At 35.3% G+C, this 23067-nt stretch overlaps 1 protein-coding gene across 3 annotated transcripts in view; it reads right to left on the reverse strand.

Annotated features, from left to right (window-relative positions):
• LOC149803597 (kelch-like protein 24) overlaps window positions 1-21578 on the reverse strand; it is a 44321-nt gene extending 22743 nt beyond the window's left edge. For all 3 annotated transcript variants that reach the window (XR_016420232.1, XR_016420231.1, XM_089953342.1), the window contains exons 1-4: window positions 21518-21578; window positions 12638-13657; window positions 2750-2896; window positions 2154-2285 (exon numbers count right to left, since the gene is read on the reverse strand). Coding sequence is in view for 1 of the 3 variants with exons in the window: in XM_089953342.1 (XP_089809468.1) it covers window positions 2154-2285; window positions 2750-2896; window positions 12638-13595 (1237 nt within the window). In the remaining 2 variants the exon portion in view is untranslated. The remainder of the gene's footprint in view (window positions 1-2153; window positions 2286-2749; window positions 2897-12637; window positions 13658-21517) is intronic.
• Window positions 21579-23067: the final 1489 nt, after the last annotated feature.

A 23067-nucleotide genomic window follows, 5' to 3' on the forward strand; every position in this document is an offset into this window, starting at 1 on the left:
TGTGCTGTTGGTTTCTTAAATATAGAGAAACCACAGAGGAATATGCCCTCTGAAAAAAGTCTCTGCCCTCAGAAGGTTCTTCCAGTACCCCTGTAAGACCTTGCATGTGCCCAGAGCATCATCCCTGCAGAGGTGGAGAAACTCTGCTGATAAAGTCATGGACAAGAATAGTATATGCCTAGATGTTTTTGCCACTGATTCCAACAAACGATGATGGGCAAAAGAGATTCAGCCTTCAACAGGCTCACAAAAGGAAGTTGGATGCATGGCTACAGTTACTAGTGACCTAGCCTTTTTACTTAAAGTTTCCAGTGTTTTACCAGGAAGGCAAGCTCGGGTCCCCATGGAAATACCCACTTGTGCCACTTCGGTGTCTAGAGTGGGTGATTTAAAGGTCCAGGTTGGCATGTAAATCCTATAGCTAGCTGTAGAAACCATGGGGCTCAACATGGGGTGGGTGGGGAGAAGGCAGAACATTGTCTAGCAAATCCCTGGCCCTTACTAAACATTTGGGAAAGTTCCTTAATTATGGTCAAGTGAGGAATCAACAAGAGATCTGGTCTCAAGTTAGCCTTAGAAAGTTTATCCAATCTGGAAAGAGTGTTAGTGTCACCAGTGACTGAAAGCTTGGGATACATATCACTTGGCACAAGGTAAATCTAGTAAACCACTTTGTCAAAAGACCAGATCTCTTCCTCCTTATGGTACAAGTTTTCATCAATTTATACACATACAATAACATCACAGATATTATGTGCTAATTCCAGGAAAACTTATTAAGACCTAAAACCTGTGCATTTTGAAAGCCAAATAAAGTTTAAAGGGATATATTTTTGAAATGGCCAATTATACAAGATTCATATTTCTTTCTTATTTGGATCTATATTACACAAGACAAATTCTGTTGGATTCTTTTATATTCCATGTCAGTAAGGAAATTTAACATCATAACCAAAAGATATAACCAGTGAGGCTTAACACATCACATAAACGGAAAAGAAAAAAAAAAAGTGGAGTCATGCCTCAAAACCCCATGCACATCCTGCTATATCTAATTTCATAAACCAATCACATGTGATTTCTTCCTGTCATTACTGAAGCCAGAGAATGAAATGAAGTTTTTGAGAAAAAAGTGTTCTTTGACAGTACTCCCTCTATCATAATGCATATGTTAGTACACTCATAATATCACAAATTCCTGGGCTTGTTTTAACAACAGTTCTAAAATCTCTTCTGTTTGCCAAAGTGGACTTAGGTAAGAGTGGTTATAACTTGGAAAGAGGGACTAGTGCCAATTCCTATCAATGTGTCAGTTGCTATGGGAGCTGTAAATGATCTTCCATAAATGTAACTAAAAAGGGATGGGGCACTTAGGAGGTTGTGCCTGTATGATGGTTCAACATGTCTGGGCTTGGATGGAAGACCTGCATTCACTATTGTTTGAGCATTACAGAAAAACACAGAATTTCCTACGAATCTCTACCACCAAGTTCAATAGATTCCTGTTCCATAATTTTTCCCACTTGAGGGTAGCAATCAGAATTTGACTTCACTCAAGATGCCCTCATTTTTTTTAACAAGAGTCTGGTCATCAGAGGGGTTGGGAAGAGTTTGTTGACTGCCCAGGATTTCAGATCTGGTACTGGAATCTCAAAGTCTGCAGTTTTGCATTCTACTTCTGACCAAAAAAGGCCTATGAGAGATCAGACATGAACTGGACACTATCATAACGGCTAACGGGACATTAATTCCATACAATCAACTTTTAACCATTTCAACAAAGTTTAACATTTGTTATATGCAATAACTGATCTTGTGTACTCTTGGTGACCTAGTTGGTTACATGAGATGGTCTTTAATGGGGAGAAAACTGCTGAACTTGGATAAGCAACCACCATTCCCATAAAGCTGTGGATCCCACCCAAAATGCAGATGGACAAAGCCTGTGCCATGTCGTTTCCTTGGCAACCATGCAAATGTTTTTAATAATCACTTCACATACCTATATTGCGTTCAGTTCCTTGACATTACTGAATAATTTTATATATTGTATTCAGTGTCTTGACATTACCGAAGATGGACAAACCATGTGCCCTAAACACTGTAGTTTCCTTGGCAACCATGCAAGTGTTTCGAATAATCACTGCACATACCTAATTCAGAGCGAGCTACATTTAATGGTCCCATTTCCTGCCACAAGTCCAGATTCTGGTCAAAGCGGTATACACTGCGACTTGCAGATCCATCAGGAAATTCTCCTCCAGCCAAGTATATGTAACAGTCTCCTGCAGAAAACCAAAATAAGAATGTTTTCGTAAGCAACCTAGAAATTAGATTCCATGAAAGCCTTGATTACTTTAACTTATTAATAGATATGAAAGTGGTTAAATTATTCTTGACTTAAAACAACTAAAATAAATGTATCAGGATTATCCTACAGTGTTACAGAGATGGGACAATTAAGGACACTTCTTACCATAAGGTTGCATCTTTGAAAGAAATCGCCTTTGTCTTAAGTCATGATATGATGTTGATATTTCTGATGTGAAAAATTGTAGTGACATTGCTGTTTTCTTTGCAAATTGCAGTATATCAGGCAGAATTTTAAATCTATGCATCAGAATGTGAATACCACATCCCCACATTTTGCAAAAGAGGGTTGATGATAAAAATAACATCCAACTCACCCACTCCTTTGGATAGACACAGAGGACTATTGTTAGACTCACTAATCAATGTTTTGGCATACCTGAGGAGACCAGTCCATGTTTGCTGATGGCAAAAGGCAGGCAAGACAGTGGCTTCCATCTGCATGTCTCAGGGTTGAACATCTCGACACTCCTCAAAACTACTTTGTCGTCCTCCCCACCCACGCAGATAATCACCTCCATATAGCCTGACAAAACAGCAACCACAGTCAGAACAATCTTAATTACATATAGCAATTTGCGAATCAATAGGACTGCCATGCCACTGCCACCCTTAACTTCAAGCACTAAATGAAATACAGGCCAAAGAGTAAAACTTTTGTCTGATTATTTACGAAATGACCATTTGATTTTCGATGGGGTGGACAGAGACATAAGATTTTCTTTCAGACTGATAGTTCATTTTGTTTTAACTTCTATAATGCTAATAGTAGTCTTTTTAAGCAATAAATTAGGGCCAGAATATTCTTTCACTCTATTTAAGGACCAGAATTTATTTCTCCAAACAATCCCAGACCCCCTCCTAAACCTCACAAAAATGAATGGCCAGTCCCTTGGTGCGCATCATGTAAAGGGGAAATAGTGTATGAAATATAGAATTAAATTCAACAAGAGGCAAAACTAGACTTCAGATTACTCAGCTGGCAGACTTCTGCCTTAAGGCTAAATGCAAGAGCAGCTGGACAAGAAATGCATTTAAGTTGAATATTTTCTGTCAACTTTTTTCATCAAATTCTGTTAATCAATTACAGAAAAAGTTATTTAAGCTTTCTTTAACTTAATCATCTTTAGCCATATATGACGGCAGATCTGCCTCATTTGTAAATGAAAAACTGTGAGACATGATCAAATTCTGTTCTGACAGACTTGGTCAAATTCTGTTCTTTCTGTCAGACTTGGTCAAATTCTGTTCTGTCAGACTTGGTCAAATTCTGTTTTGTCAGACTTGGTCAAATTCTATTCTTTCTGTCAGACTTGGTCAAATTCTGTTCTATCAGACTTAGTCAAATTCTGTTCTGTCAGATTTGGTCAAATTCTGTTCTTTCTGTCAGACCTGGTCAAATTCTGTTCTTTGTCATACTTGGTCAAATTCTGTTTAGTATATTTCTGTGAAATCATTTCAAGGTATTCCCATTTTTTAATAACAATGGCTATTTTGAATAGTGGATTGGAATCAGTTGTTAAGAATTAAATGAAATCAATGTCAGACTGCATTCTGTTGTTTTTGTTTTGGGGTTTGATGCCATTTCTCAGCTCAAAATAGGCTATATATGGTAGTTATGCATAACTGGTGGAGGAAGAACCTGGGGAAAACCCCAGTAAGAGCCACCAACCCATGGAAACCTAATGGCAGCTCTCTCATATACCCACATTGGCCAAGTCAGAGATTCGAACCCACACCGACACAGACAAGTGCTTTAGACCACACAGCCACCTGGGGCCCTGAATGCATTCTGTTGTTGTTGTGGGGTTTAACGCCATTTTTCAGCACATGATAGGCTATGCATGGCGGCCAGTATTAATGGTGGAGGAAGAACCTGTGAAAACAGTCAGTCCGCTGTCATTGTGATGCCTGCTGGTGCTTTCATCACAAGATACCCAAGCACTTACTCACAGACTAAGCTGCTATATTCTGATGACTGTTGAGAACTTAATCAGCATGATGACACAAGCTAATTAACCAATCAGTATTGTACAGCTGATTGCAATAAAAGAAAGGTGCTGGCATCATAGCAACATCCACACATAGGTCAACCTAATTTCTAGTCTATATCACACTGTAAACAGCACCTAAGTTTTAACCTGTGGCTAATCTGAGGATTGTTCTTCAAAATCTGCACAGATACATTCAAAAATAACTTGCAAGTTCTATTAGATTGTACACATTTTTGACTGGTTTCTTTATTTCAATTTGTTTTTCTCAATCTGAATGTAAAGCAATTCTGCAATCTAACAACTGTGATAACTAGTATCAATTACATGGAGTTGTACTTGGTCAATTGCATGTGCTATCCAAATATATTGATGGGTTTGACACTGGCTGTTTATGTGTATTTCTAGCTATGAAGCTTTAAGTTCACTGGTGTTTTCTTACAATGGAAATGCATAAATTGGTACCAAGAGGGAGGCAACTCAAACTTGACTGATGCAAATATTGTGAGAACTAATGCAAACTTGATCACAAATAAAATCTATTGTCAATTTATCAACTTTAATTGGCCTCTTCAATCTAACCATTAATAATGATATCCATTATATTTTTTATAGGACAAAGGAGATTATAATTCTCATATATCAACAAAGGTTACTAACGTAACTCCATTTATGCCAACTGTTAGTTTTAAACAAACTTTTGAGTCTTCCTCACTATTTGGCACCCTTGCGAATGCTGCTGCAACTGACATTTACAAACACTGTTGTTCACGAATTGTTTTGGGTTTAGCGACATTTTTCAGCACACGATAGGGCTATGTGTTTTAAACGAAGCTTTAACAATTTTAGTCATAGTGCTACGATGTCTGCAGTGTGGCATTTTATAATGATGTCTAGCACTGGGGTATCATGTCACAGGCAGCCATGTGGCATCATGTCCAACCCAGCCACATTATCCTGACGCCAGGCCAACCAGTCCTAACACTAACCTCTTAAAGCTTAGCACAAAGAACGACAATTGCAAATACTATTTTTTATAAGTCTCAGGTACACAATAATAGCAATATCTGATGGCCAGTATAACTGGTGGAGAATGAACCCAGAAAAACCCTGGTAAGAACCACTGAATCATGGGAAGCTATTGGCAAGCTTTATCATGTACCCACATTGGCCGAGCCAGAGATTCAAACCCATGAGGACATAGAGTGATCAGTAAAGGAGAGAGTTTTATGCTACTTGGCCACTGGGGGCCCTCTGCTTATTAGTTACTGAGGAAGAGGTGAATTTGGCTTGAATATATCACCACTATTGACCGAAGTCATTTGTACATGTGCTCTAATTGTTTCAAAATAAGTGAGTGAAGTTGTAGAAAATATTAAACAATAAACTGTTTTGTTCTTCAGAGAAAGTTTATTATATATTTTACCAAGTTATGTTAGCCACTAGCATAATGTAATCTAAGTACTTTACCGAGTTATGTTAGCCATTAGTATAATGTAATCTAAGTACTTTACCGAGTTATGTTAGCCATTAGTATAATGTAATCTAAGTAATTACCGAGTTTAATAATTCATTAGCATAATGTAATCTAAGTACTTTACCAAGTTATGTTAGCCATTAGCATAATGTAATCTAAGTACTTTACCAAGTTATGTTAGCCATTAGCATAATGTAATCTAAGTACTTTACCGAGTTATGTTAGCCATTAGTATAATGTAATCTAAGTACTTTACCGAGTTATGTTAGCCATTAGTATAATGTAATCTAAGTAATTACTGAGTTTAATAATTCATTAGCATAATGTAATCTAAGTACTTTACCAAGTTATGTTAGCCATTAGCATAATGTAATCTAAGTACTTTACCAAGTTATGTTAGCCATTAGCATAATGTAATCTAAGTACTTTACCGAGTTATGTTAGCCATTAGTATAATGTAATCTAAGTACTTTACCAAGTTATGTTAGCCATTAGTATAATGTAATCTAAGTAATTACCGAGTTTAATAATTCATTAGCATAATGTAATCTAAGTACTTTACCAAGTTATGTTAGCCATTAGCATAATGTAATCTAAGTACTTTACCGAGTTATGTTAGCCATTAGTATAATGTAATCTAAGTACTTTACCGAGTTATGTTAGCCATTAGTATAATGTAATCTAAGTAATTACCGAGTTTAATAATTCATTAGCATAATGTAATCTAAGTACTTTACCAAGTTGTGTTAGCCATTAGCATAATGTAATTTAAGTACTTTACCAAGTTATGTTAGCCATTAGCATAATGTAATCTAAGTAATTACCGAGTTTAATAATTCATTAGCATAATGTAATCTAAGTAATTACCGAGTTATGTAAGTCATTAGCATAATGTAATCTAAGTATTTTACTGAGTTATGTCAGCCATTTGCATAAAGTGATCTAAATACTTTACAGAGTTATGTCAGCCATTAGCATAATGTAATCTAAGTACTTTACTGAGTTATGTTAGCCATTAGCATAATGTAATCTAAGTACTTTACAGAGTTATGTCAGCCATTTGCATAATGTAATCTAAATACTTTACAGAGTTATGTCAGCCATTAGCATAATGTAATCTAAGTACTTTACCAAGTTATGTCAGCCATTTGCATAATGTAATCTAAGTACTTTACCGAGTTATGTCAGCCATTTGCATAATGTAATCTATGTACTTTACAGAATTATGTTAGCCACTTGCATAATGTAATCTAAGTACTTTACTGAGTTATGTTAGCCATTTGCATAATGTAATCTAAGTACTTTACCGAGTTATGTCAGCCATTTGCATAATGTAATATAAGTACTTTACAGAGTTATGTCAGCCATTTGCATAAAGTGATCTAAATACTTTACAGAGTTATGTCAGCCATTAGCATAATGTAATCTAAGTACTTTACAGAGTTATGTCAGCCATTAGCATAATGTAATCTAAGTACTTTACCGAGTTATGTCAGCCATTTGCATAATGTAATATAAGTACTTTACAAAGTTATATTAGTGAATAACATAATGTAATCTAAGTACTTTACTGAGTTGTTAGCCATTTGCATAATGTAATCTAAGTACTTTACCGAGTTATGTTAGCCATTAGCATAATGTAATCTAATTACTTTATCAAGTTATGTTAGCCACTTGCATAATGTAATCTAAGTACTTTACCAAGTTATGTTAGCCATTTGCATAATGTAATCTAATTACTTTATCAAGTTATGTCAGCCATTTGCATAATGTAATCTAAGTACTTTACCAAGTTATGTTAGCCATTTGCATAATGTAATCTAATTACTTTATCAAGTTATGTTAGCCATTTGCATAATGTAATCTAAGTACTTTACCAAGTTATGTCAGCCATTAGCATAATGTAATCTAAGTACTTTACCAAGTTATGTTAGCCACTTGCATAATGTAATCTAAGTACTTTACCAAGTTATGTCAGCCATTAGCATGATGTAATCTAAGTACTTTACCAAGTTATGTTAGCCATTAGCATGATGTAATCTAAGTACTTTACCAAGTTATGTCAGCCACTAGCATGATGTAACATAAGTAGTACTAGCAGTTCAAATTATTAACAATGTATAGTTTGTACTATACTCATTAAAAGTAATATGGCCAAAATATTTTCATAACGACCAAATTATGAACATAAACCTTGCATGCGCCATGCCACAAACTGAATCCTAGCTGCTACCCACCCAACCAATTTCTGTTAAGCCCTGAATAGTTGTACTTGCATGGATTTTCTTAGACAACTTACTAAGTCACTGATTACATCTATCCACTTAAAAGAGACATACCAAATTTTTTCCATATGAATGATTTTAATACCTTCACAGATCATTTAAAAGCCTCTTTAGTGCAAAGTTTACTGGGTTTGGATTTGGATGCCAGTACATCTTTTGTCACCAAAGGCCTCATATTCAATTTAAGTATGTGAAAAATGACTGAATGAGCAGTAAAGTACTTACGGGGTAAAGGGAAACAAATCTGGAATGTATTCTATACAATGCTATAACTTAAATCTGGAATGTACTCTATACAATGCTATAACTTAAAAATCTGGAATGTACTCTATGCAATGATACAACCTAAATCTGGAATGTATTTAAAACTGCACCGATGTCACTTTTTGCCGATACCGATTATGAGACTGATTATTTCAAGAAACCGCCCATTCTACAGTTAGTGAAAACACTAGGATTTGATTGACAAGTAAACCATGCCTTATTTTTGTTATAACTAACAATGCCTAAAATGGGTGCGGATTTATGTTAACAGTTCAAATGTGGTCTCAAGCTACCATACATGTGATAACTATTTCCCACATTTTATATCCCACCTTATTTCTTATTGTTAACTCATACATGCAAATAAAACTCTTTACTAAATAACATATTTATTCCGAATTAGTTTTTTGGGGGCACATATGCTCTGTGATATGTTTCTTCATTCCTTCTTTTATTTAATGATGGCAATCAATGCTTATATATACGGTACAGTAATGTCAGGTCAAGTTGACTCCTGTAAGTTTCATTGGTGGGAATGGAAATCATAATTTGCTTGTCAAGAAAAAATGTACAGCATTCAGTGATCATTCCTGGGATTTAGGAAGCAAGCAAAGCATGTAAAGTGTGGCAAAAATAAATTTCTGAACTCCTGGTTGACGGAGATGTACTTTGTGAAGCTAGCCATAAAAAGGGGGGGGGGGGCATTTAATTTAATTCCCGAATGCGTGAAATTGACGGTCACACTATACAACACTTATCTTACATTGCAAAGTACGATCATAGGATTTTAGTAGTAAAATGTCATTTTCTAAATAAAGTTTCTTACAAAACTATTATTTGGAAAATAATATACATAATATTGATTTGCTTAATACCTGATGTTTCTATTAAAAAAGAGAGACTGTAGGAAAGTAGATATTTTACATTTTGATAATGCATTTATTTCAGGTGACAACAGTTAGACCTATGCACTAATGGTAATGCACAATGCAAAGACCATGGAAGTAGTGCAAAACAGTCATGTAATGATTTATTTTGTAATATTATGGCTGTATTGCTTGTTGTCAATAAAGTAATAACTATCCTATCTTCTTCAATTTTCACTGCCTATTACATTAGTAGTCTTGGAAAAATATTCACTACTTATTCTGGTGACATTTTTTGAAAATTGGCACAAAATATTGAGATTGGCAATTTTTTTGGCAATTTTTTTTGGTGACAACTTTTTAAAAGCCAGGACCATCCCTGTAATGTGTATGCTGGAAGTTCAACAGCCACACGAGGCCTCATTGGCTGGTTGGCTGCTGTGATTGTGATGAGTACATGCATGGTATTGATAATCTTTTGTGAGCAGACAATCAGTGGTAGTTTACAGCAAGCGTGTTAAAAAGTATTTACTTTTAAGAATATACTGTCTTTCAATTAACCCCCAAATCAAATGTTTATTCCTTAATTTCCACTATTTAATTCTGATTTAAAATTCAAGCCATGTCAAGATGAATGTCATGATTAAATTTATATTTTGGAAATTTGTTTACATCGGTACTGATTATTTCTGCCGATACAGATTATACCGATTGTTCCACTAATAGGTCCGATGAGTATGGCCAATTAATCGGTACAGCTTTAAATGTATTCTATACAATGATATAACTTAAATCTGGAATGTATTCTATACAGTGATATATGTTATCAGTGGCTGACTATACGGATGGGATAAAATAATCAGCATGTAATTGATGAAGGGGGGGGTCAAGCCTTGTGATATTAGTCACCTTGTGTTTGCCAATTCATGGAAGGTGAGTGGGTTTTGTCAAGTTTTTCTTAGTTACTGATATAAATAAATTCATGTGATTGCTACCACTGTCTCAGATAAATTCTCAATTTAAATAATAAAAACACTAATGACTAATAATCATTCTAGACTGCTTAATTAAGTAACTTATATAGGGTAAGTATCTTTGTATCATTTCTTCACCTCTTGCATTGATATGGAAAAAACATTGATATATCAATTAACAGTTTCACCCCTAGCATTTAATGTCATTAAGGAAGATGTGCATCAGTTTTTTCAACACAAAACAGAAAATTTTAATATTTTCATAAAGTTCAATGAGTGATATTTCTAATTTAATGGTATTTAACTTGCTGAGTCAGATAAACACCAGCTGATCATGATTCTTTTTCCATTCTAAATTTGAACTCCGACTTACATTTCCCTATTTTTCCATTCTAAATCTGAACTCCGACTTACATTTCCCTATTTTTCCATCATAAATTTGAACTCCAACTTACATTTCCCTATTTTTCCATTTTAAATTTGAACTCCAACTTATTTCCCTATTTTTCCATGATTCTAAATTTGAACTCCAACTTACATTTGCCTATTTTTCCATGATTCTAAATTTGAACTCCAACTTACATTTCCCTATTTTTCCACTGTAAATTTGAACTCCAATTTACATTTCCCTATTTTTCCATTGTAAATTTGAACTCCAACTTACATTTCCCTATTTTTCCATTGTAAATTTGAACTCCAACTTACATTTCCCTTTTTTCCATGATTCTAAATTTGAACTCCAACTTACATTTCCCTATTTTTCCATGATTCTAAATTTGAACTCCAACTTACATTTCCCTATTTTTCCATTGTAAATTTGAACTCCAACTTACATTTCCCAATTTTTCCATCACTTCAAGATATCCAGACAAGGAGATGAAGTCATTTCACCTAAAATTCCAGTCCAGCATTATCCATAGCTAAATATAAAGATTTCACTAACATTCTTTTCTTCTTCTAAAATTTTTGGATTTTTCATCTGTCTGATGTCAATGATGTTACTAACACAGCTAAATGATGCTACTGGCACAGGAAACAAGGAAAAGAATTATCCATCTACTCAAAGATTGCAGAAAACCAATAAATTTGATAATAAACCAATGTGATTCCAGAAACAAATCTGGCCACGTCTGGCTATCAAAACAATCAACATGTAACTGAACAATCAGGTACCTATTCTGAGGTCTACTCACCTCCAGTCAGGAAGAAAACCTTCTAATTATATCTCAGCCCCATCTTTATGCAGCTTTTGCAAATACAGCTTCAGAGGGTTTTTCTACTTTAGTAACAGTAACCACAAAGGTTGGTCAGCAGCATTGGAACAAATCCAAAAGACCTTTATCCTGGGATTTTTTCATCAAATCCGAAAGACCTTCATCCAGGGATGTTTTTCGTCAAATCCAAAAGACCTTCATCCTGGGATGTTTTTCATCAAATCCGAAAGACCTTCATCCTGGGATGTTTTTCATCAAATCCGAAAGACCTTCATCCAGGGATGTTTTTTGTCAAATCCAAAAGACCTTCATCCTGGGATGTTTTTCATCAAATCCAAAAGACCTTCATCCTGGGATGTTTTTGATCAAGTCCAAAAGACCTTCATCCTGGGATGTTTTTCATCAAATCCGAAAGACCTTCATCCAGAGATGTTTTTCATCAAATTCAAAAGATTGCCATCCAAGGATGTTTTTCATCAAATTTGGACACATTCTAGTAAGAACTTTTGGAGAAGAAACTTATTTAGGGTTTTTCTAAATTTAGTTAACAGTGGTAATATTTTATGGTGGATTGGCATCATTTGTACAAACTGTAAAGTCCTTCATGCCTGAAAGCTTTCACTCAAATCTGGTCAAAATTCTGTTTCAGTTTTTCTTATTTTCGGAAAGGAAGTCCTATTTGGTACAGATTAACAGCATTTATTTAACTTTAAAATGTCTTCATGCCAGGATACTCTCTGGTAAATTTGACTGAAAATGGTCCAGTGGTTTCTAAGACAAAGTTTAAAATCAAAATTGTTGATGGATGCATGATGAATTACCAACAAATTTGGACAATGCATAAAGGATGCAGGGCAATACCATAAACTTGCTTGATCCTTGGGTCAGATGAGCTATATAAAAAAAAACAATTAGATGTGTATACTATTTACCTAAATGCAAAACCTGTCAATCTAACATCTTTCCCTATCATTTTATGTAAATATCACATACATTTATTGCAAGACTAAATTGCCTAAAAGAAACTGAAAATTTCTGCTATGCTAGTAAATGATTTTGTCATTTATCCAGAACTGAAAATAAAATATGAAGAAAACATTCAGATTTTTGGTGATTTTTTCAATAAATCTTTGTTTGGGCAAGTAAACAAGATTTTTTGTGCCTGTATTGTTTGAAAAAACTATCTACATGTCTACCCAGAGATTTCCTCAGCTTTGTCCGTTTATTCTGGAGTTCTGGATGCCTGTCTTGCAGCAAAAGGTAGGTTTTAGCCTCATCTACCAGTTCCTTGCACTTCTCTGACTGATTTACAACAGACTGCTTCTCTACAACATCAAACAAAAAGTACGGGCTGACCAGTGAAAGTCTAATATGCCCCATGATTTGAGCAAAATCTTTTTTCCGATTCTCTTTGTCCTGTTCGAGCCACTTCACAGATAACTCAAACACTTGTTCCTCAGAATCAACACACAATTCATCATCACTGAAGAATTCTATCATTTTGGCAGCTGAGACATGTAGGAATTCCTCATTTTGGGACACAGAAGTGAAATTATTTAAGATGAATTCCTTGGACTGTTGCTGTAGGTCCGTGCAAGCATGTGTTTCAGCAAAGCAGTGTATTCCAATACAGTTTGATTCATCCATGTTCTGTTCAAGGTACTGGCCACATGCCTCCTTTACTGGCAGAATCTCCAGCAAGTTTGCAGCCGAAAGGAGTGATTGGACATTTTGACGATTTATAACCACTTCTGAAGTGTAAGCATAGTCAATCAAAAGCTTGATTACAGAGGCTTCCACATCATTGAGCGTAACTTTGTCCTGAGCACTCTCAGCAAGGTTACCAGTGAACATGGCATTGAAGTATGGACTGAAAGAGGAAAGTACTATTTTGTGACATGGAAACTCCTGGCTATTCACACACAATGTAACGTCACAAAACCTCCCACTGTCACGCAAGTGGTTCAATCCAGACAGGACTTGTGCTGGATGAGACACCTCTACAAACCGATACTCTTCTTCTGACCAGTATGATCCCTGTACACTTGCCACAGAATCCAGGCTGTTACGGCGTTCCGAACACACATGTTCTTCAATAGGAGGGGGACTACCAGGACTTAGGTTGACTGGTACTAAGTCACTATGCCCAGACATAATGTTATGAAGCGGCAACCACTGAAACTGAAGCACAACTTTTAACCAATCCTCATATCAACCTGAAACAGAAAATGATGAATATCAGATCAGCATCTTTCATAACATAAAATTATATCTTATACTGTAAAATGATTCCATATCTCAAGTCATACTATATTATGTAATTTTACTCAAGTGGCACTGCCCACCTTAAATAAAGTTATTATAATTTATTATTATTATTATTATCATCATCATCATCAAGGTTGTGAGAAAGCTTGCCAGTAGCCTCTCATGGGTAGTGGATCTTCCTGGGGTTTTCCCAGCTTATTCCTTCACCAGTTATACTGGCCACCATGTAAAGCCTGCCTATCATGTTCTGAAAAATTGTGTTAAGCCAACAACAACAACAACATTATTCCGGTTAGTTTATAGATTAGTCCTCATCTTCACTACAATTCTTTCTCAAGGATGTAGCTAAGTCTATTTAGTCAAAATGTTAACCATTTATTAAACACTTAATATTATTAGTGAAACTACATTTTGCTGCTAAATTTTGCTTGTTTCTGAAATCAGAATTTTTAAAAAATTCAAATATTTTATAAAATACTCAGGATTTATTATCCTTTTAAATGAAAAGGCATCCACAATATATCATAAATTTAAAATTCTGTGCTTAGAATCTACTAGTAAGTTGTGGATGTTTCAAGTTTACTACCATTTCTCAGCACATGATAGGCTATACATAGCAGCCAGTATAACTGGTGCAGGAAGAATCCAGGAAAACCCCATTAAGATCCATGGACCCACAGAAAGCTACTAGCATGCTTTTTCACATACCCACACTGGCCAAGCCCAAGACTCAAACCAACGTAGACATAGGTGAAATGGCAGTCATCATGAAACGCGAACACTTTAGACCACTTGGCCACCTGCAGCCCCTACTAATAGGTAAAACACAACAGTTGATTTGATAAAACTTATGGATATTTGTTTGAAAACAAAACAATTTACTTTAAAACCATTTTATTATTATAATTTGATAAAAAGCATTTTAATTCTGAATTTTCTTCACTGATTGTTCAAAATCATCCTGTGGTTTCTATTTTTCATTGTAGATTGTATGGAAGTGGACAATTACAATACATTTGAAAGACAGTCCAAACATATGAAAGTAGTTGAATCAGATTGATAATTTGGCATCTGAAGCTTATTCCTTATGATCTTAACCTTACTGGTGTTGATATACGACTATTACATTGATTTCATTTACCTTATTGTCGGCACCAGATGGCAAAAATTACCGTAAGTAATCATTTATAAGTCTGGTCCAACTAACATAGAATCTGATCTGCCTTCACATAATGTACATGCTAATCAGGGTCTATGCTATTTGTTCTAATTATTATTCCTAACAAACAGCCCAGATTCAGATCCACCAATGCATTATGCAATGTCAGAAACAGTTCTAAGCGGTATGATTTGGTTCACTTGTTCATACAATTATTTAATCTAACTTAAAAAAATTATGTACTTTTTATCAAAGTGGTTTGCAACAACCCCCAAGTTATGTTATGACAGATTTGACTCTTCAGCAAAAACCAAAAGGATTGTATCCAGCCTTTATAAAAGGCTTGGAAAATTGAATGCTTGAGTGAAGCTACGGTTACTGAAATAGGTTTGTCTGAAGAATGTGACTGAAAGTAGATAAATACTTTATATTTTAAACTCATATCATACTGTACGTTATTTTTTAATTCTTTCATTTTGTATTTCAGAGAAATAAATTTATATTTCAAATTATAGAATACTTGTTGGTTTTGCTCTTTCTTGTTACGTAGTCCATGCCCCTAGGGATCATAACACTCTCCTAATGTGGAAAAGACCTGTGTACTCTCTATTAGGTCCAACTAGGTATCTGAAAAGAGACCTAGTCAATAACATACTGCAGTGTATTTCAAAGCGTAGTACTCATAAGGGTTTCAGTGGGTACATGGCAGAAAACAAGTCACTAAAATTACACTATGGCACAGGGAGAAGAGGTATGCCAACAAGACAGATGTTCCAAACGGGGTACATGAATGTTATAAGTTTCTGAAACACTGACCTACTGGCATGCTGGGAAGAAGGGGACTTAGTAGGAGAGGATGCAACCCCCTAAGGGGGTCTCTCTATAGATATGATGTACTTCTGAGAGAGACAGGTGTAAGGTGAAGTTGTTTGCACTTGCAACATGCACAATGGAGAAAATGTTGACAGACTGCTATGCTGCTAACCAAAATGACTGCTCCCATGTGCTTGAAAGATCAGTTTAAATTAATAAAAAAAGAATACTATCTTGGGCAGCTATTAAAATAGAGCACAATTTTTTGCCAGACTAGACAAAACCAGCTTCTGAAAGTTCAATGAATGAATTACCAAATATATAAAATGTAAGAAAACATTCATTATCAGCTTTTTTTAAAAAAATTTCTCCGAAGCCCAGTAATTGAAAATGAGCAAACGAGTTAGCAGTTTTTTGATAGGTCTGAAGTTTATCCACGCTGTATACTCTATAACCCAAATGACACCCATTAATCATATACCAAAATAAAGGGAATTAAAAGTTCTTTTAACTCTGAAAGATATACATGGTCTTTTTAAATAACGAGTATAACCAATAAGGAAAACTGGGGAAATTATTTTTCCTTAAAAATCTAACCCTATGCAAAACAAAACTGTAGGGCACCACCTTACATAGGGGTGAAATGATACACATGTGCAGTGTATCGATATGACCCATGATACACAGCACACAATACGTTACATTATCAATACACATATTAACTTGTCTTTCAATCCTCAATAGGTCTGTCAGTGGTAGGTGATACACGTTGAAATGATTTACTGGTCGTATTTCCAGTATGCCGATTATAAGCAGACATATACTTAGCATCTAGTTTGTGGCATTCTCTTCTCACTTTAGCCACCAGAAAGAGATATTTTGATCAAATAAATATCTTTACTTCTTAATTTCATTTTATCATTCTTATTTATTAGAATATAATTTTGGAACACATTATCCCACAGGGCTAAACTGTTTGAGAAAAGAAATGAAAATTGTATTTTGCTTATAAATTTTTCTGTATTTTAATGTCTTGGTATTCTGCTGTTTACACATTTGCTGAGAGGGTGATTGACCAGAACGCCATCTATTTTTGTCCATCCAGCATGTACATCAGATTCGTAATTAACACAATTTTCAGGCCTACTGATATCTCCATTAACATTTTTCTTAGTTCCAATAATCTGATATACTTCATAACCTTAAAAATTATTGTCATCATTACTATTAGCAACCAATATTTGCCAAACAAAATTGTCATCTGAAGTTGAACCACACTGGGAATCAACCATTTTTTAAACACACATTCGTAAAACTTCCTTAATGCAAGTTCAAACTACAGCATAATGCTTGTTCCAAGACAAAATGTGCCAATCAAATTGAGTTAAACAACCATTTATGTCATGTGACTAGCAATGCAAATGGCAAGTTCCATGTCAAATTTCATCAATGCTATATTTCCATCTCATCTGTCAACAGGTTAAAGACAAACCAAATGTTGAGAAAATAAACCATGCAGGTATGCCAAAGTTTGCTGGTCTGGACAGTAAGTGTCTAACCTATGCTGAGACCATACAGTGTCAGTAAAATCTAACTTTTCAATAGGTAATTGGCTCTGAACCTATACCCAACATAAATGTCCAAATATCACAAATTGGGTGGCAAGTGTTGGAGAAAACTCATACTACTTTATGCCAAACATGCTGTTGCAATAAAATAATTACCATGGAATTGGCAGGAGGGGTTAATATTACAACCACTTCAATTGGTGTTAATTTGTAGATGGTGAGCAAGTGCTGTCAAATCTATTTCATGACTAATAAAAATGAGTGCATGTTTCTACAACAGTTGTCTCTGATTCATTCTTAATTTAAAGGCCACTTTTGTGGCCTAAGTAGCTAAAACATCCGTTTTGAATAATCCATATCTGCTTCTGTTTCTCACTGAATTTTCACATCAGCATCTCGAAACATAGTTAAACTTACTGAATTTTTTTCATACATGAATGGTTTAAATACATCTCTCACTGTCATACAGTGTAACATCATTCAATACATGCTGAAAAAGACTGGTCTGTGTACACATAATCTGCAGTGTTTGTCTTGAGTTCTGCAAGAGTTCATATTTGATGCAGCAAAGAAATCAACGAAAGGCAATGACAGCAGAGATCTCGGAAATGCTTAATTATGCGTATTTAGATGCCAATTTTTGATCTGGGTTGCAGAAAATCACTGAGGCGAGAGTCCTCCGTACGCATGTAATAGGTGTGCGTCAAAATTCAAAGACTTGCCAGTCCTGCTTCAGTCACCTGCTTTGTGGGAAAATGTGTTGATCAATTAGCTGTGCTGACATTTACAATGATAGAATTCAGTAATTGAAAGAGCCCTTGGTGTACATATATGTTGTCATTTTACAAGAATACATAAAAAAGAACATGATGCAATAGCTGGGTGGCAAGTTCAAAGACTCTGACTGGCGGCCGGGTGGGGAAATGTACTGATATTTACAGTGATTGAATCCAGAGGCCGAAAGACCCAGAGATGTACATGTGGTCACTTATAAAAGTACATCAAATAAACAACTTTAGCTTTCATTATTGTCTTCATTTCCAAATGTAAACTTAGCCTTCTTCTGTTAGGAAAGCGAAAACGACTTCACCCTGTGATTATTTAAGAGGTACATTGACTGATCATACCATATTTTTTTTAAAATGCCCCTCACCTTAGCACAGTTAGTTCTTGTGTTGTAACGAAATGCATTCATCAAGGCATCAGTAGCTTTTTATATCAATTACGTTGACAAACAAACTCTTGCCCATTCACAAGATTATGTTTTGATAGCTGATTGACCATTAACCCTTTTCCAAGTAAGGTAGCAAACATCAATTTTCTGCATGCTATCCTTTGATGATAAAACATACTTACATGCGTTTTAAGATCAGAATCGGTGATCTGGATATACATTAACTGCCTTTTATACAATATTTTGTCATAAAATTAGTTTGAAACTGTAAGTGAACCATAATAATAATAATAATGGTGGACTTCGCTAAGTCTGGGATGTACCAGTTTATTAGATTGTCTGTTTTCTTAAATCATCAGGCAAATATATTCAGAAAAAAATATAAAAATCATTGAAACTAAAGCTTATGTATTATTTTATTAAAGATTTAACTTTAAAATGCAAATTATGTAGGTCAGATGGGACAATGCTATGTTGTGGAATTCGCGAGATGCGCTTTAAGGTCTAAGCTGTTTTCTGACTTGACACGTATTTGCGAAAATACAGGGAAAAAAACAGCAAATCTGATACTATTTAACCATTGCCTAAAATTACTACAAGTACGTATACAAATAAAAAAACTATAAATTTGCGATCCTATCAATGGACTATTTGTAATGAAGCTATATTATAGTGAGTGATTACATTAAGGAAACCTCTCCATCTAAAAATAGATGAACTCACGTCTGTGTTGATTTTGTAGGAAAGAAGGGATCCTATTTTTACCAAAATGGGAGTCCCAGACTCCTAGTTCTAAAATCCTAGCGAGACCTCTGGACAGTACGGCCAAATATAGCCAAATATGAAAGCTGATCACTCCTTATTAAACAAATCAACTCTTCCATAATTCATGGCAGCATTGAAAATTTTGGTTTATCATGTATTTAATGAAATGTGTTATGCTCTGTCGAATCAAATGGTGCTGAAATACTTTCTGCATGAAATGATTTAGTTACTTTTAGCTAAATTTAATGATGCTAACCTGATAATTCAATGACCTACATACACAGATATCATTCGCAATACTGTGAGGAATGAATTATATTAAACTTCTTGCCCTACTAGTCCTTCTGGCAAAATAGACATTGATGATTAATTCCAGGTATGCGGGCCTTAGCTCCTGTCTTAAAATATTTCAGGTTTCATATGTCAAATAATTACAAAAGAACTGTACACGCAGTCACAAAACCATCAGAAAATAAGCACAACCTACAAAAAGGACATGCTATATTCCAGTAATACTATAGTCCTACAATGTAAGACAAAGCACATGTTGTTTTTGTTTAAGTGCTATGTCTTGCTATCCAAATAATGGGCTTGTATAGCGTGTTCCGATGTCGTTGACATTAGAACGAGTAGTCAAAGTTTCAGGAATATCTCACACATTTGGCAGCATATATCGACACTCTTCCAGTAATTTATGTTTAATTAATAAACTTACTATACTGTCTTTATCCTGGTGGAATGAAAATATGACACTAGCAAATGGATGCATTTTTATGTTCCGTTTACATGCATTTGAATTTGTTGCAATGCGACGGTAGTAGAGGTATGTCAAAGTATATTTTAAGTAGGTTCATGTGGCGGATATGTTTCATGAACAAAACAAAATGTTGCTTTACAGTCCCAATGGGCATAATATATTTTTATTCGTTTCATTAAAGAATAATATTTCAACTTAACCCAATTTCAGCATTCCCAGCTTTCATCGCTTTCCAGCCAACTGAAATGTAGGCCAATAAAACTTGAAAACAGATCCATTTCTTTGGCGAGAATTTGAATTTATTAGAGAAAAGACATCAGGGTAAGTAAAGTCTGACAAAAGCATTATAACTTGACTTTGAAGGAAAGAGTCGTTATTGGTTGCCAGTTGTGTGTGATATTTCTGAAAATTCAACTTTCGTTATACTGTTAGTCGACATCAAAAGATGCTACACAGCGCCGTTAGGCGGTAAGACCCATCACCCCCCAGAATAACAATATCGGGTGATGCGTCTTACGTTGCAGGACTATAGTCTGATAATACAAATCCGTTTGTTTGTACCCCCCCTACCGATTTAAATAATCGAAACCTTTAATGTGATAAAAAGTGCAAGGAACTTTGTCAATTCATTCATTGATTTATAGTTTCTAACCTGACTGAGTAGAGTGGCCCTAACACCGTCATCTTATGCGCGTTTCATTCTTAACAGAAGTTTTCAGTGCAATAGACGGACCCATTTCCAGTTTCTGGACAAGTCCATTTTCAGCAAAGGGGTATATCACAACTACAGATGTACATACATAAGTTGTCTGCTTCCGATATTTACAATGTCAAATCAAGCAAAGGAAAATGACAACTAGAATTTTCATGTGGATTTAACAAGCGGTTTAATTTCTATGTTAATGTATGCAGAGGGATATAATTCCAAACTCTCAACGTTATGTAATTTACACAATTATTCAGCATTGCCGAACAGGATGAACTATGTCATTATGTTGTCTGATGGAAATAAACTGGCCTATAGTGTACGCAATATGGCGAAGTGCTAGTATGGAAAGTCCGTTAAGAATGAAAGCATTAGTGCCATTCTGGTCAGTCAGGTTAGAAATTATAAATCAATGATTCAATTGACTTAGTTCTGTGCACTTTTTATCACATTAAACGTTCTCGTTTTTGAAACCGGTGGGGGGGGGGGGTACAAACAAACGGGGATGTAGAGTCAGACTACAGATAATACTAATAACCTACTAACCCAATCAACCAGCATAAACAATACAGGTTTTGCCTGATACATCGAACTACCTGTAACGTACTTTGACCAACACGTTATTCTTCGCCTTATTTTCTGTCATAGCTGTCAGAAAAAAGGCGGAAAACTAAATTTTTGGTCTATAACGTTACATTACACTACTGTACTTTCAGTTCGTCCCCCAATTCTGAGGTTAATTTAATCTTCTCTGTGTGACTATATGTCCTGATACTCGGCGCATTAAAAAAGGAAAAACATCAGTCATTGATATCACATGGAAATTCAATGTTCCATTTGTTTCTATCTTGCAGATGTGTGATCACCTTTTCTGAGAAAAAAGTTGATGGTCTAATTGTTGTATTTCTTGTGGTCGCAATCTTCGTTCCTTCAACATGGAAGAGACACCAAGGGACACAACTGCACACGAACTTCACAAAATTATTTACATTGCGTGGTGCCCATTTTGGTCATTTCACTAGACCAATTACGTTCGACTCTGCATTCCCTGCGTTTTTTTTTTTTATGTTGGTATTTTCATTTCTAATATGAGGAACAATGCGACATAATACAATAAATAATACAACTTGAATATATACTTAATATTTCAACAGTGAAGTGGAAACATTGTATTATCACATGTAGCTTCACAATTGAAATATTTGCATATATCTGCTAAAACAATACATTTGATTTTCTGTTTATTAAAAACTCCGAACTCCGTTCTGTCAATGCGATTACTACATCAATAAAAAGAAGTTCGAAAATTTTATATTGATTTTGCAAGGACTTTCTACAAATTTATATTGTTATGTATACTGTTTAAGATTGTGCATTTGTGAAATGAATTACTAAAAAGACTGTTATTTTCATTAGCATGTGTCTTGTTCAGATTGATACAGTGGGCGTTGATGGGGGTGGTATTTGAAGAAACATAACAGTGCAGAATTTAATGATTGTGATTTTATTTGATGGAATATCTGCAATATCACCGCCGAGTTTTTGTTGACCTGGTCTTGACGGAACTTGAAGTTCCCACAAGCGTAAACGTTTCCAAACCAGGATGAACTTCCGGCGACTTCGTCTTTGCCATTTGAATTTGTGGTACGTCTTTTCTTGACGTACCTCACACAGTATGAGAGCATATTGATAACTATATACAGCAACCCAAATTCAACACGGCATCGCGAAAGAGAAAAAGCCGAAGATATAAACTGCTACGCTTTCACTGTTATGGTCTTCTCTGTGTCGAAAAGTCTCGGCCGCCCAAACACAGCAAAGTGTTGCAAAACTGTGTTGGTGCGCTGATCATTGGCCGAACCGGATCTGGAATAAAAAAAACAACAACCAAGAATTGCTGAATCTGATCATGCGATGGCTGAGGTGAGACCAGGGGCGTAGCTACCATATAACAAGTGTATGCAAAGCAAAGCATAAGGGCCCAAAATTATTCTTTTGCACTATAGTTTAGGCAGGAGTCCATCGATAAGCTTTGCATAGGGACTCTCTTAGAGGCCCAAAGATCCTAGCTACGCCACTGCGTGTGATCGGCTTGCGTGATTGTGTCACTCTGGGATTTGTCCGAGGATTGTTCACAGGAGTCCAAACGTTCTCGGGCAATAAAAAGTGGATTACGGTTATACAAAAAGTATTAGACGAAACCGATAATGTACAGGTGGAAACCTGTTTCAAAACGACTCGATTCAAAGAAGTATTCAATTATGCTTACTACATGGACGCGCCTGTGCTGTGAGGTCGAAGTGTCTGATATTATCAATATTATTCTTAGCTAGCTAGGGTCCTTCATGAACATGTCCGAATATAATTTTCATTGTCCGACACGTCTAGATATTTCCTCCTGTGTGAGGCCTTCTAT

Source organism: Sinohyriopsis cumingii, chromosome 3 (assembly GCF_028554795.1).
Source record: "Sinohyriopsis cumingii isolate HCF-2022 chromosome 3, ASM2855479v2, whole genome shotgun sequence".
NCBI lineage: Eukaryota > Metazoa > Mollusca > Bivalvia > Unionida > Unionidae > Sinohyriopsis > Sinohyriopsis cumingii.